We start from the raw sequence: 16,859 nt of genomic DNA on the forward strand, positions 1-16,859 counted from the left end.
ATAGAGAGCCAGTCAGATCAAGAATCAAACTTCACATCCAAATTAGTCAAGGAAGCTATGGATAACATGGGAATAAAGCAATTCGGATCTACTATGTGCCATCCTGAATCGCAGGGAGCGCTAGAGAGGTGGCATCAAACACTAAAGACCATGTTGAGGGCTTATGGTCACGATTATCCAGATGATTGGGATAAGGGAGTTCCGTTTGTACTTTTTGCGATCAGTGTTGCACCGAATGAATTGACCAAATTCAGTCCATCTTAATTAATTTTTGGGTATGAAGTAAGAGGACCATTAAAATTGATTAAGGAGAATTAATGTCAGAATTCAGAGACCACCTATTTGGACTATGTGTAAATTTTAGAGAACAATTAAATAGAGCTGGAGAGTTGGCTAGACAGCATTTAAAAGTATCACAGCATACAATGAAACAAGAAGTTGATAAGAAATCAAAAATTCGCAATTTTGCAATTGGGGATAAGGTATTGGTGTTACTTCCACTAAGAGGTGAGCCTTTAAAAGCAAGGTTTAGTGGACCGAATCAAATTGAGAGGAAATTGAGTGAGATGAACTACTCGATAAAGTCTCCAGACAGGAAGAAATCTCATAGAGTGTGTCATGTGAATATCCTCAAAAGGTATTTTGAGAGGGAAGAAATGCAAGAGGAAAAGGTGCTAATGATTACAGCACAGAAGGAAAAACCAAGTTCAGAGGGTTCTGAATTGGACATTTCTCAAATCAAATGAGACAATGAGGGAGTTGCCAAAAATTGGGATAACTATTGAATTACATTCCACAAGAAAATTGAAATGACCTGAAAGCGTTATTACTATCACATTTTGAGATCTGTGGAAATAAACTGGGAAGTACTAACCTAAGTGTGAATGATGTAGAGCTACAAGATGCTGTTCCGATTAAGCAACATCCTTATAGGCATAACCCTCTAACATTGGCACAGATTCAGAAGGAGACAGAGCGCATGCTCCAAGATGGCACAATCAAAGTGAGTTACAGTGACTGGAGCTCACCCACTGTCATGGTACCAAAGCCAGATGGTACCCAATGGTTATGTGTGGACTATCGCAAAGTCAATGCAGTTACAAAGACTGATGCATATCCAATTTGGAGGACTGTGTCGACAAAATGGGACAAGCAACTTATATTTCTAAGTTGATCTTGCTCAGAGGCTACTGGCAAGTACCTCTGTCAGAGACAGCAAAGGCAGTTTCGGCTTTTGTAATGCCAAATGGACTATATCAGTTCAAAGTCATGCCATTTGGTATGAAAAACGCTCCAGCCACTTTTCAGAGATTGACTAATAAGGTCATTGCGGGGTTACCCAATTGTGTTGTTTACGTTGATGACCTGGTCATGGAAGGAACATTTGCAGCATTTATTGGACTTGTTCGATTGACTTCAGAAGGCAGGCTTGGTGGTAAACCTAGCTAAAAGTGTATTTGCCAAAGCCCAAGTCACCTTCCTGGACCATGTTATTGGATGTTGACAAATGGCCCCACAAGATGTGAAAACAAAAGTAATTGGGGAATTTGCCACACTGTCGATGAAAATAGCAGTACTACAGTTCCTGCGGTTGAGAGGATTTTACCGAATGTTTGTGCTGAACTTTAGCAGCCTGGTTGCTCTACTCACCAAATTGTTAAAAAAGAGAAAAACGTTTCAGTGGACAGCGGACTGTCAAAAGGCACTTAACAGCCTAAAAGCTGTGTTAACCACTGACCCAGTATTAGCCATCCTGGATTACACGAAGCCTTTCAAGGTGGCTATCAACACCAGTGATGTGGGTGTCGGTGAGGTACTTCTGCAGGAGGATTACGAGGGGATAGAAAGGCCCAAAGAGTACTTTTTTCCAGGAAGTTGATCATTCATCAACAGAAATATTTAATGGTGGATAAAGTGACTTTGATCTTGATGTTGGCATTACAACATTTCAGTGTTTATATTACCAGCAATGCATCTAAGACAATCATATACACTGATCATAACCCATTGACATTTGTGGAGAAATGTAAGGACAAAAATGCCAGACTGTTTAGATGGAGCTTGTTGTTGCAGCCATTCAATTTAACAATTGTGCATGTGACAGGTCATGAAAACGTGATTGCCGATGTGTTATCAAGTCTCGAACGAGATACGGAGGCTTTCGGTGGCAGGTGTGCCATGGCCTGGATTTGCATGTCGTTGTGCATGTTTGCATGTGTATAGTTAGTATAGTGTATAAGTGTGTTTTAGACTACTAACCAGATTGTTTTTGAAGGATTTAAAAAATGAAGCCATCTTTTGATATTGACGGTTCATTTTTATAAGGGGAGAGGTGTCACAAAACTGGTCCTTTTTTCTAAAAGCTGTTCCTTTTCTCAAGGATATTGTCTCCTCGGTTTTTTCCAGAGGGATCATAAAACCCTCCCGGTGAGGTGATTAGTTTGGTACAGAGCTGAAAAAGGATGTTGAGAGATCTTTTGTTTATGTGTAAACATATGTACCTTCAGGCCAAAGTGGTTATGTTTTAGAAGTGACCTCTATAATGAAAGGGGAGTGGTCTGCTCTCTAGCTGAGCAGTTCAGTCTAGTTAGTTCTGCTGTGCGGAAATAGGCTGCTAAACTCTCTCTCTCCTTCTGCACTTCTAACTTCAACTTGTAAGCATTTGTTCCATTTTTACTGTGTTTTTAGGAGGGGGGAGGGGTTGCCAACTGGGACTGTTGTGTATATTGAGAAGAGCATAATTAAGTCTAGTTTGGATAGATTGAGTTCTGTAGGGGTTTTTTATTCTGTTCTTTGTGTTTCATGTGTAATTTTATGATTAAATTTTGTCTGTTTTAAAACCTGCTAGTCAACCTAGCTAACATACTCTGGGTAATGATCACTGTCCACTTACTGAAATAAATTTCAAATTTATGGTCAGGGTTGTCTGCTTAAGAAAGTTTTGAGTTATCTGGTCTCGTCCATAACATCCCTCAGTTGCTTATGGTCTATAGAAAAAGATCTAGCTTGACCAACCTCTCCCTATAACTCAGAACATTGAATCCTGGCAATATCCTTGTAAATTTATTCTGCACTCTTTCCAGTTTAATAATATCCTTCCTATAGCAAGGTGACCAAAACTGAGCAATACTCCAACTGTGGCCTTACAAATGTCTTATACAACTGCAACATAACTTCTCAACTTTGATAGTTAGTGTCACGACTGATGAAGGCCAGTGTGCCAAAAGCATTCTTCACTGTCCTGGCTACCTGTAGCTCCACTTCCAGAGTACTGTGCACCTGAACTCCAAGGTCCCCCTCTTCCACTACACGCCTTAAGGCCCTATTATTCAACATGAAACCCCTATCTTGATTTGAGTTTCCAAAAAGCAAGTCCTCACATTAATCTATATTAAACTCTATTTGCCATTCCTCAGTCACTTCCCCCAGATTATTAAGGTCCTGCTGCAATTTCTGATAACCTTCTTCACTGCTGGAATACTGTCTATTTTAGTGTCATCTGCAAACCTACTAATCATGCCTTGAACATTCTCATTCAAATCATTGATTTGTCACCTCTGATTGACTGCTGATATGCACTTTTCTAGCAGGGAGATAGAGGTGGGGTGGAAGAAAAGTGTGCAGATGATTTCACAAGTTTTCAGCAAAAAGAATGGGCAGCACAATTAAACAGATGTAAGGTGATAATTTGAGGTGTAGAGGAATCATAGAAATCTTACAGTGTGGAAACTGGGCATTTGGCCCAACAAGTCCACACCAACCCTCTAAATAGTAACCCACCCAGACCCATTCCCCTACCCTATTACTTTACATTTCCCTTGACAAATGCACTTAACCTACACATTCCTGAACACTATAGGCAATTTAGCATGGCCGATTCACCCACCTATGCATTGTTGGACTGTAGGAGGAAACTGGAGCACCCAAAAGAAACCCACACAGACACTGAGAGAATGTGCAAACTCCACACAGACAGTCACCTGAGGCTGGAATTGAACCTGGGTCCCTGGTACTGTGAGGTAGCTAACCACTGAACTACCGTGTCCTCCCACCAGGGAAGGTCTGGCTTTAACTGTTAGGATGCTGTGGAAGCACAGAGAAAACGTTCATGCTCCTTTGGACCTTCCATTCACTGCAACCTTATGTTTCCTCCTGATCTTAGTAGTCTTCAATTGTCTTCTTAATGAACACTAGTTCAGCGATACATTATGCACCAGAGTACCTTATTGTTGGTGGCTATATTGTCTTCCTTCTGAAATATTTCTCCATCTTATTCCTTTAAAAGCGGAACAATTTGAACAGAATCTGGTCTGTCTATATTTTCTGTTATGGGGTTGGATTTCTCTATGATGGGGAGTTCAGCCTCATATCCAGCAAGCTGCAATGAAAAGAAATCAAGCAAGTTACATAATACACCAGCTTCTTCATGAGAAAGAAAATATGTGATAATTTATGATCAATGCAAAAACGCAAGTAGTCATACAGCTGATCAAATTTAAAACTAAGGCAGTTTAAACATCATTTTGCCAACAATTAAAAATGAACAAAACATTGGGCAGCACTGTGGCTCAGCGGTTAACACTTGGGAGTTATCTACAGGCCCCCAAACAGTAGTCTGGATGTCAGATGTAAGTTGAATCAGGAGCTGAAATTGGCCTGTCGCAAAGATGTTACTACAGTTGTTATGGGGGATTTCAACATGCAGGTAGACTGGGAGAATACAGGATGGTATTGGACCTCAAGAAAGAGACTTTGTGGAGTGCCTCCGAGATGGATTCTTAGAGCAGCTGGTGCTGGAGCCTACCAGGGAGAAGGCATTTCTGGATCTGGTATTGTGCAACGAACCAGAATTGATCAGGGACCTCGAAGTGAAAGAGCCATGGGGACATAGTGACCATAATACAACAAGCTTCAATCTGCAATTTGAGAGGGAGAGGGTACAATCGGAAGTGACAATATTTCTGTTGTATAAAGGGAACTATGGAGCTATGAGGGAGGAGCTGGCCAAAGTTCAATGGTGCAATACCTTAGCGGGGATGACAGTGGAGGAACAGGGCGGATATTTCTGTGTATAATGCAGAAGATGCAGGATCAGTTCATTCCAAAAAGGAAGAAAGATCCTAGGAGGAGGCATGGGTGGCCGTGGCTGACAAGGGAAGTTAAGAAACATATAAAGTTAAAAGAGAAAAAGTATAACAGAGCAAAGATAAGTGGGAAAACGGAGGACTGGGAAGCTTTTACAGAAGAACAGAGGATTACTAAGAAGGAAATACGCAGAGAAAAAATGAGTTACAAAGGTAAACTGGCCAAAAATATAAAGGAGGATAGTAAAAGCTTTTTTAAGTATGTGAAAGACAAAAAAATGGTTAAGACTAAAATTGGGCCCTTGAAGACAGAAACAGGGGAATATATTACAGGGAACAAAGAAATGGCAGAAGAATTGAATTGGTACTTCAGATCTGTGTTCACTGGGGAAGACACAAGCAATCTCCCTGAGGTAGCAGTGGCTGAAGGACCTGAACTTAAGGGAATTTATATTTGCCAGGAATTGGTGTTGGAGAGATTGTTAGGTCTGAAGGTTGATAAGTCCCCGGGGCCTGATGGTCTACATCCCAGGGTACTGAAGGAGGTGGCTCGAGACATCGTGGATGCGTTGGTGATTATTTTCCAGAGTTCGATAGATTCGGGATCAGTTCCTGCGGATTGGAGGGTGGATAATGTTGTACCACTTTTTAAGAAAGGTGGGAGAGAGAAAACAGGAAATTATAGACCAGTTAGTCTGACCTCAGTGGTGGGAAAGATGCTGGAGTCTATTATAAAGGATGAAATTACGGCATATCTGGATAGTAGTAACAGGATAGGTCAGAGTCAGCATGGATTTATGAAGGGGAAATCATGCTTGACTAATCTTCTGGAATTTTATGAGGATGTAACTCTGAAGATGGACGAGGGAGATCCAGTAGATGTAGTGTACCTGGACTTTCAGAAAGCTTTTGATAAAGTCCCACACAGGAGGTTAGTGAGCAAATTTGGATGCATGGTATTGGGGGCAAGGTACTAACTTGGATTGAAAGTTGGTTGGCTGATAAGAAACAAAGAGTAGTGATAAATGGCTCCATTTCGGAATGGCAGGCAGTGACCAGTGGAGTACCGCAGGAATCGGTGCTGGGACCCCAGCTTTTCACAATATATGTTAAACTATTGTAGCAATAACATTAGCAAATTTGCTGATGATACTAAGCTGGGTGGCAGGGTGAAATGTGAGGAGGATATTAGGAGATTACAAGGTGACCTGGACAGGTTAGGTGAGTGGGCAGATGCATGGCAGATACAGTTTAATGTGGATAAATGCATGGTTATCCACTTTGGTGGCAAGAACAGGAAGGCAGATTATTACCTAAATGGAATCAGTTTAGGTAAAGGGGCAGTACAAAGAGATCTGGGTGTTCTTGTACACCAGCCAATGAAGGTAAGCATGCAGGTACAGCAGGTAGTGAAGAAGGCTAATAGCATGCTGGGCTGAAAATGTGTTGCTGGAAAAGTGCAGCAGGTCAGGCAGCATCCAAGGAACAGGAGAATCGACGTTTCGGGCATAAGCCCTTCTTCAGGAATAGCATGCTGGCCTTCATAACAAGAGGGATTGAGTATAGAAGCAAAGAGGTTCTTCTGCAGCTGTACAGGGCCCCAGTGAGACCACACTTGGAGTAGTGTGTGCAGTTCTGGTCTCCAAATTTGAGGAAAGACATTCTGGCTATTGAGGGAGTGCAGCGTAGGTTCATGAGGTCAATTCCTGGAATGGTGGGACTACCTTGTGCTGAAAGATTAGAGCGACTGGGCTTGTATACCCTTGAGTGTAGAAGACTGAGAGGGGATCTGATTGAGACATATAAGATTATTAAAGGATTGGACACTCTGGAGGCAGGAAACATGTTTCCGCTGATGGGTGAGTGCCAAACCAGAGGACACAGCTTAAAAATACGCAGTAGACCATTTAGGACAGAGATGAGGAGAAACCTCTTCACCCAGAGAGTGGTGGCTGTGTGGAATGCTCTGCCCCAGAGGGCAGTGGAGGTCCAGTCTCTGGATTCATTTAAGAAAGAGTTGGATCGAACTCTCAAGGATAGTGGAATCAAGGGTTATGGAGATAAGGCAGGAACAGGATACTGATTAAGGATGACTAGCCATGATCATATTGAATGGTGGTGCAGGCTCGAAGGGCAGAATGGCCTACTCCTGCACCTATTGTCTATTGTCTATTGTTACCTCACAGCGCCAGGGACCCGGGTTCAATTCCCATCTTGGGCAACTGTCTGTGTGGAGTTTGCATATTCTCCCCGTGTCTGTGTGGGTTTCCTCTGGCTGGTCTGGTTCTCCTCCCGCAATCCAAAGATGTGTGGGTCTGGTGAATTGGCCATGCTAAATTGCCCATAGTGTTAAGTGCATTAGTCAGGGGTAAATATAGGGTAGGGGTCTGAGTGGGTTACTCTTCGGAGGGTTGGTATGGACTTGTTGGGCCAAAGGGCCTGTTTCCATACTGTGGGGAATCTAATCTAATTTGCAAAACAAGATGCTTAGCGCTTGGTTTCTTTCTGCTCTTAACAGGGTCGCTGGTTCCTGGCCTCATTCTCACCACAAAAGCAACCAAATCTACCAAAGTAGCTATGAAATCTGAAATTAATTTATTCCCATTAAGTCCTGTTTACTGGTCACCATTATGAAATGAAAAATAACACACAGCAGATTGGAATCTCATAGATTTAATTTAATAAAATTGGTTCCGGGAATACCATTAGATAGGAGCACACCATAATTTGCAAACAGATGGAACAGTTCAATCGTTCTTGCTTCTGAGTCACAGGGTTTCATTTTGTAAATAAACTTAAGAATGCTGCTATTTTAAAATAAGGCAAACAGCCACTGATCTCATTACTGACTCTACTAATTCCATGTGAGCACATAATTAGTTTAATGTTTATGTTTCCCCATATAGTTCAATTGAGGAGATAATTATATAATTACAGCTATGATAGTCACACAAAGACCAAGCTTCCAATGGCAGTTGGCATCCAGTGGACTGAATTGCATTGGGTGGCTCCCCTCAGAAAAGTGACTGTGGAAAGTGGAGGTGCGTCATGTGTCAAATTAATGACACAAAGCCATCAGGGAGGTGTGCAGTAGACACTTTAGGCTCTCGAATTTTGTAGAAATGAGGTTCCTGCTCTGCATTGTATCTGCAGCATTTCAGCAGTAATTCAGCTGTGAATGAATAATTTGGAGGATGATGATCATGATAAAAAAATCGTTCTCTGTCCATTATTTCTTTGGCTTCCATTCTGGGTACCTCTGTCCTGTTGCTTGTAGCTCTCCACAAGTGGCTGATACATTTCTGTTGGTACCAATAAAGTGTGAGCAAAGGCAGCTACTGGTTCGGCAATTGTCTATTGCCAATAATGTGTCCATGGCACATTGGGTTTATCATGACAGATACTCCTAGAATTTTATGAATCACACAACATCATGATCTAACACAATAAATAAGACCAACATTTTTAACTCCACGTTAAGTTTAATACATCATATTAACCTTGATAACAGTACTAATGATAAAAGTTAGCTCTCTAATTTTGGCATTGGAATGTAAACCTTGGCTAAAATTAGGGTGCTTGAACTTTTGAACTGAGATTTAATTTGGGGTTTTTAACTTTAACCATGAAACTCAGATACTGAATTGTTAAAAGTAATTGTAGAAACTTAGTCGGAACTGCTTATAACATTATAAGATTCCCTTCGTCTAACATGTACATATAAACAGTACTTCAACATATAGGGTGAAAGTATGCTATATGATATTAGTGATGAACACCAATAATGTTTCAGCATGGAATTTCTCTCCCAGGTAACAATGGTGTTAACCAGTACTGATGTAGCATGATTTTATGTCAACATCTGACCTCCAGTAGTGCGATCTCACATTCACCTTTCCTGTATGTTGCTCAATTGACCCATCAGAATCGTTTCCCACACCCAGCTTGTATTTTTCCTTGACTTTGCTGTAGCTCATTCATACTCATGACCCACTAATGTAGATCTGTACCAACATCTCAGACAGTTCCAGTATCTGATCTACTTGTTGCCTATGTCAGACCAAGTGAAATTGGAGCTTTCCCAAGGCAGTGCTCTTACTTCTTTTGTGGGCATCACCCACTGGGCAGGTGGCATGTTTTGCATCTCTAAAATTCTAAGCGTATGATTTTTTTTCAGGGAAGTGGTAGGTCATGCATGTGTTGGTGGAAAACAAAGGTGTTGGTTACACCAACACCAGCTTGCACTTCATACCAGATTATGTGATGATATTGAAGGTAATACGAGGTCATTCCAGACAATGTCTAAGGCACAAGTACACTGACATTCTGGATGGCTTTAGTAACATACAATGCCATAGCCTCAGTGGCACAAAATATCACTAATGCCAAACATTCAAGAGAGTTGACGCATGCAGAAATGCCTAGCCAGACAAACCAGGGCAGGACTTACATAGTTGATGGTAGGGCACTGGCGAACATTGTTCAACAGAAAGATCGAAGGGTTCAAGTACACAGTTCCTTGAAAATGGCATCACAGGTAGGCAGGGTGGTGAGGACGGCATTTGGACATTTGCCTCCATTGGTCAAAGCATTGGGTAGAAGTGTTAGAACATCATGTTGCGGATATACACAACACTGGTGAGACCACTTTTGGAGTACTTCTGGTCACTCTGCTATGGGAAGGATGTTATTGAATTGGCAAGAATACAGAAAAAATTACAAGGTTGTTACCTGCATTGGAAGGTTAGAGTTATGAGGAGAGGCTGGATAGGCTGGGAATTTTTCCTGGATTATAGGAGGCCGAGGAGTGAAATTATCGACATTTATAAAATCATGAGGGGCATAGATATGGTGAATCGCAAAGTTCTTTCCCCTAGAGTAGGGCAGTTCAAAACCAGAGGGCACAGATTTAAAATGAGGGGAAAAATTTAAAAAGGACATGAGGGGCATCTTTCACCTGTAGATGGTGGTGCTCAAATGGAATGAACTGTCAGAGGAAGTGGTAGATCTAGGTTCAGTTGCAACATTTAAAAGACATTTAGACAGATACATGAAAAGGAAACATTTAGCAGGATATGGGTCGAATGTAGGCAAATAGGACTAGTTTAGTTTGAGAAACCAGGTCGGTGTGGACGAGTTGGACCGAAAGGTCTGTCTCCGTGCTGTATGACTCCGTGACTCTACTAGTTTTCTTCTGTAATTTATCATATTCTCCTGTAAGAGAGATGGAAAAGTGCAAAATGTTTTCAAGATGTGCCTGCTCAAATAGAATAGCTGGCAGTGTTTGAAAGCTTCTAGATATGGCTATGAGACTTGCAGTTGTGGTAAGTGTGTGAATGTAAGGTGGAACATTTGAGTTTTAGACACAAATCCTGATTGCTGGAGATTGTTGATGTATGTGTGCAACGAGTGAGATTAGTAGCCTGGTTGTTCAGAGATGTAAGTACTGACCTTGAATACATGTATAAGATCAATGAATTTTGTCTGGCTTTATATCCAAGTCCTCAGGGCCAGATTCCTATGACTTAGCTCCCTGCTCCCAATGTCTTCACATTGTATCCCTGGAAGGCCTCCTCCTTTACTACAGGAAGATGAACTCTCTCCTTTTTTGTGCTTCCTGAGCTAACGCCAGCAATACATCTGAGCCTTGCCCTGGTCTGCTGCTGCATTGCTTGGGTTTCTGCCTGTTCACTTCCAGCAGCTGTTAAAACCCAGTTTCAGGCCCTCACTTGAAATTGTAGGCTAGCTTTAATTGATACTAGGCTCGCATGAACCTGGGCCTGGAGCACAGGAGGAAGTTGCAAGCTGCATTTGATTGATTTCTCTTGCATCTCACACAATAATATTACTAGATTCCACAGATTCTATCAATCCCACGTTGGCCATTTTGAAGTTAAGCTAGATTGTTTGCTGTTCTGCCTTCATAATTAGCCTTGTGCTGAGCTTTGAACATTTAACTTTGTTATCAGAAAAGCCATCTACTTCAATCTCTCAAAGCACTCTCCATCTCCATGAACCTGGAGCAGTATACCTATGCCTTAGGTATAACCTCTAAATCCACTTCAATATCATCACATAACCTGATATGAAACTTTTGTTGATATAACCAACACCTTTTGCTTTCCAATAACACAGGTATCACCTGCTACCCTCCTCAATCTCATGCACTTCAAATTTCAGAGATGCAAGACTTGCCACCTGGTCAATGAATAGTGCCCAGGTATGGAGGCCCAATAGAAAAGCACAGCCCTGAGTCAGAAACAATTTCAACGGGTCTGAGACTAGCAGCAAGTAGCTTAGAAATTGGAGCTGCCTTAGATGTTGGTATAGATCTGCTTTGGTGGGTCAAGGGTATGAGTAAACTGCAGCAAGGTCCAGGAAAACAGATGGCCTATGTGCTGGCTGTGGGAGAGGACTGTGGTGGGGACTTCAGCTGAGCAGCATGCAAGAAAGGGCTGAAGGTATGCTCACCAAAATGTTTAATTGATTGGCAAACATGATGGAAAACCTGTTGTCACCATCAAGGAGTATGGAAAAATACTTTGTGTAAGTGACTTGGAGCATAGGACCCTGGGGCAACCTTGCAATGTTGTTATGAAGCTGCACATTATTGAGCATATATAGCACAGTATGGGCAGACTTTTGCAGTACCACACCAGATGTGTGCTCTTTAGAATGAGAGACTAGCTTGTGAAAACGTAAAGAGGATAGATAAGTCCTTATGTAATGTAACTATAAATCAGCCTGATTTTAATTGCAAACATAAATATGCCAATGTTCAGTATTAACATAAAATAAATAGTACTACTCAAAGTCTAATTCTGAAGACAGTTTTGATTTTTCCTTCCCCTTAACAAGTCTATCTTGAACTCCCAACTCATAGTTTGACACTAAACCACATGATAAAACAGACTCCAGACACAAACTGAACGATTTGGAATAGAAACCAATCAGTGTGGAATGATGAACACGTGATCCTACATCCCTATTTCCTGAAATTGACAGAAACTGCATTGAGTTGCCTCATTGAACAATTCGGGTGACAGGCAGTGTTAACCTTTCTTGTTATTCGCACTGCAGTCTGACCTTGATTATTGAACAGCATCAGTAGCACCTACTGTGACAATTGCAGTAAAACAACTGCAGTCAGAAAAAAAATGTATTTCTCATGAATGCTGACACCGTTGCTATGGGTACTTTATTTTCCAACTTCTAGAAATAGTCAAAGCTGCTTTGATCCATTTGATCAGTTCAGAAAAACAATTTTTAACTAGGGATTCAATGACTTTCTACAAATTCAGTATTCAACATAGTGGTAAAAGAAAGAACTGTGGATGCTGGAGATCTGAACAAAAACAGGAACTGCTGGAGAAACTCAGCAGGTCTGGCAGCATCTGTGGGAAAATCAAAGTTAATGTCTTGGATCCAATGACTCTTCATCAGAACTGTTAGTAGCAAAGAAAATGTGGTATACTCAACATCAGAGAAATGGGTGTAATGGAAATGTAGGTTTCGGCAGCACTGTGCAATATCAAACAGGTGAAGAGTTGGTGATAATGAGCTCAGTAACTAATTGGGGCCCTTCACCCAGGAGAATGGGTGGTGCGGGCTTCAGAAAACAATGAACCCTTAATTATCACAGAGACTTACACTAAAAAAATCAGGTATCTTTTCGACGAGGTCAAATTGTTGGCTTTAACAAATCTGCAAATGTAATGGCCTGGATGTTGCTTCACTGATGACAGTAAAACTGACATTGCAGTGAAACTGGAAGCATTCCTTTTCATTAGTCCACTAAAACTGAAAGTTGACACAGCATGTGCACAGATTTATATGGAAATCAAAGGGTTGTCAGTGACTTCTTTTATTTTAAAAAATATACTTTATTCATAAAAGTCTTTCTATAAAGCCATAGTCACTAGAACAGTTCAATTCTATACAGGCTTTGCATATGTAGAACAAAAATACCAAAGGCATTTCTTACTTCTATAAGACTGTATGTACATGCTTCTGAAGCACTGAGAGGGTCCGATAACTGAACAGACACACATTGGCAGAAAGATCATAAATGGTGGTCTTTGTCCATTGAAATTGTCCCAAGCATTAGTGCGTCCCCCCACCCCCCACATAGTCCAGGAGCTTGGAATGTGCCAGTCTGCTAAACTGAGTTAAGGCCAACTCCTTGCTCTAGAAGAGCAACAAGTTTTGGGCAGACCAAAGAGTGCCTTATATGGAGTGGATGGTTCTCCAGAAGCAGTTGATATTTGTCTCAGTGTGCGTCCTGGGGAACAGACTGTAGAGTGCAGAATTCTGCGTCATAGAGTTGCTTGGGACAAATCAAGAACAAATCCGTTGCATTTATTTCCAGACTTCCTTTCCAAAGGCATATTCCAGAAGGAGATGTGTGACAATCTGCTCAAGGAACAACCTGACAGGATTCATCATCTTTTTTTCCCACAGGGTCTAGAGGACGCTGACCACTTCCTGATAGTCTTGCGGTCAAAGTCTTGCGGTTTTACTTTGCAAATTTCTGCATGAAGGATAGGTAATACAGAAAGGTCCAACTACTTGGAGTGATCCGCAGCAATAAAGCCTGACTCATCCTTCGCAAAACTGGGGATGGTAGAACCTCAGTACAAAGTGATCAACAGGAGGAGGGCAGCATTGGATAAATTCTTCCCCACCCCCATCCGAGATCTATACATGGTTTCCCTGTGGACACGATCCAAGTTCTACCTCCAGATGTAGTGGAAAATGGTTTGAATAACTGCAACGGTGCAGGTTCTGGGAATGGGCCAGACCTGTGCCACATATAACAACAAAGAGAGTGCCTCACACTTGCTAATCATGTTTTTACCCATAAATGCAGAAGGAACAGTGCTCCCAAAAGCCCAATTTCTGCCTCACCTTGGCAATACACTCCTCCCAAAGGTTGTTTTTATTTATTCATTTCATAGGATGTGAGCATCACTGGCTGGCCAGCATTTATTATCCATCTCTAGTTACCCTTGAGAAGGTAGTGGTAAGCTGCCTCCTTGAACTGTTGGAGTCCACCTGTTGTGGGTTGACCCATAATGCCATTATGGAGGCAATTCCAGGATTTTGACCCAGCAACAGTGAAGGAATGGTAATTATATTTCCAATCAGCATGGTGAGTGACTTGGAAGGGAAGTTGAAAGTGGTGATGTTCCCAATTTATCTGCTGCCCTTGTTCTTCTGGATGGAAATGGCCATGGATTTGGAAGGTGATGTCTTTGATGAATTTCTGTGGTGCATATTGTAGATAGTACACACTGCTGCTCCAGAGAATCGGTGGTAGAGGGGATGGATGCTTTTGAATGTGATATCAATCTTAGTCCTGAATGATGTCAAGCTTCTTGAGTGTTGTTGGGACAGTACTCATCCAGGCTTGTGGGGAATATTTCATCACCCTCCTGACTTGTGCCTTGTAGATGATGGACAGGCTTTGAGAAGTCAGGAGGTGAGTTACTCGCCACAGTATTCCTAGCCTCTGATCTGCTCTTGTAGCCACTGTGTTTATGTGGTGAGTTCAGCTGAGTTTCTGATCAATGATACATTCCAGGATATTGATAGTGGGGGATTCCATGATGGTAACACCATTAAATGCCAAGGGATGTGATTAGATTGTCGCTTATTGGTGATGGTCATAGCTTGGCATTTGGGAAGCAAGAATGTTACTTGCCACTTGTCTATGATCTGCCAAAGTGAAACACATCACTTGGTAGATTTAATGCTGCACTCATTAATCTTGGCAATTTTGAAACCCATTTTGAGAGTTTATAGAATTAGCCATAGACCCAATGTCTGTTCATCTGTGATGTTTTCACTGGGGGAGCCCTTCTATCCCTGCAGTGTAGGCGAACCTGAGGTGGATGTCCTATTCCTCCCTGAAGCATTGCCCCGATCCGCTGCAACTGGGACGAAGATGAAGTCAAGAAGATCCAGTTTGAAGTCTGACAGAGGGGCTGTCATGTTCTGCTGCTTATTTGGAGTGTCACTGCTCCCAGTTGTCCAGAGCTATGGTGCGGTGGGTATCCCTTGGTTCCTGATGGATGGAGTTTAGATTTCACTGTTTTTTTGTGTGTGCACATCCCAGACCATTACAGAAGCTAACCTCCTGTCCATGGACTTCATTTATATTTCTGTTGCTGCAGAAAGGCTGCCAACATCATCAAAGAACCCTCCCACCCTGGTAATGCTCTCTTCCAATCTCTTCCATCAGGCAGAAGATATAGAAGCTTGAACACACACAGCAACAAGTTGAAGAACAGCTTCTCTGTTTTTGTTAAGATTGGATCTCTTTAACTACAAATAATATTGTTCTTGCTTTGCACACCTTCTGTGCAGCTGTAACCTTGTGTGAAAGTGAAGACTGCAGATGCTGGAGATCAGAGTCAAGATTAGAGTGGTGCTGGAAAAGCACAGCAGGTCAGGCAGTATCCGAGGAGCAGGAAAATTGATGTTTCGGGCAAAAGCTCTTCATCAGGAATGAGGCAGGGAGCTTCTGGGATGGAGAGATAAATAGGAGGGGAGTTGAGGTGGGGAGAAGGTAGCTAAGAGTGCAATAGATGGATGGAGGTGGGGATGAAGGTGATAGGTAGGAGAGGAGGATAGATCGGATGGGTGGGAAGAAAGATTGGCAGGTGGGACAGGTCATGAGGATGGTGCTGAGCTGGCAGGTTGGAACTGGGAATTTTGTGGACGGAGAGGAGGGGAAATGCGGAAACTGGTGAAGTCCACATTGATGCCCTGGGGTTGAAGTGTTCCAAGGTGGAAGATGAGACGTTCTTCCTCCAGGCATCAGGTGGTGAGGGAATGGTGGTGGAGGAGGCCCAGGACCTGCATGTATTCGGCAGAGTGGGAGGGGGAGTTGAAATGTTCGGCCACAGGGCGCATTCAATCTCTCCAATGTAAAGGAGATGGCATCAGGAGTGGCGTTGATGGGGGCAGAAGTGGTGACGATGATGGCAATAGGAGGGGCAGAAATTGCAGAACGCGTGACATCAGCGATGATGTGAGGAGTGGATGCGATGTCACGCGTGGTGCATATGAAATTGTGAGGGGCAGAAGTGGCTGCGGAAGTGGCCGCCATGGCAGCAGAAGTGACGCCCCCCCTCAGGTCCCACTGTCACCATCCCCGCTCCCCAGAAATCTGAGGGAAACATCACCCCTGCTAATGACTCCACCCCCATTCCCCCTACTATTACTCCCACTCCAGTTACAGGCTCTGCCCCCATTCCCAGCTCCACACCTACACTAGGTCATAACTCCTAGCCCTGCCGTGTTTTCACCATCCCCCCAGACCTCCCCCTCACTGAGGACAAACAATCAGTCCTCAGCAAAGGCCTTGCCTTGATTCCCCTCCGTCCACGCAAGAACAAATTCAATACACGTGGTGACGTCAAACACTTCTTCCACCACCTCCAACTCCGAGCTTACTTTTTCAAGCAGGACTTCCGCCCACCTTCTGAGGACCCCTTCATTCGCCTCCAACACACTCCACCCACCTGGACACCCTGTACTGGCCTATTACCCACCCTTGATGTCTTCATTTTTAACTGCCGCTGAGATATTAACTGCCTCAACCTGTCTACCCCCTTCCCCACTCCAAACTCTCACCCTCTCAACGTGCAGCCCTCCACTCCCTCTGCTCCAATCCCAACCTCACCATCAAACCAGTGATAAAGGGGGTGCAGTGGTAGTTTGGCGCACTGACCTCTACACCGCTGAAGCCAGGCGCCAACTCAAAGACAC

General features: G+C 42.8%; 1 protein-coding gene across 1 annotated transcript in view; it reads right to left on the minus strand.

Moving 5' to 3' along the window:
* The window catches only part of gckr (glucokinase (hexokinase 4) regulator), a 119,031-nt gene that overhangs the window by 59,816 nt on the left and 42,356 nt on the right, over positions 1 to 16,859 (minus strand). The window contains 1 exon segment of the mRNA XM_087976631.1: positions 4,223 to 4,378. Within this exon segment, the coding sequence (XP_087832757.1) occupies positions 4,223 to 4,378 (156 nt within the window).

Source organism: Chiloscyllium plagiosum, unplaced genomic scaffold, assembly GCF_037043375.1.
Source record: "Chiloscyllium plagiosum isolate Xiang-an unplaced genomic scaffold, Cpla_swu_hap1 HiC_scaffold_3, whole genome shotgun sequence".
NCBI classification, from domain to species: Eukaryota; Metazoa; Chordata; class Chondrichthyes; order Orectolobiformes; family Hemiscylliidae; genus Chiloscyllium; species Chiloscyllium plagiosum.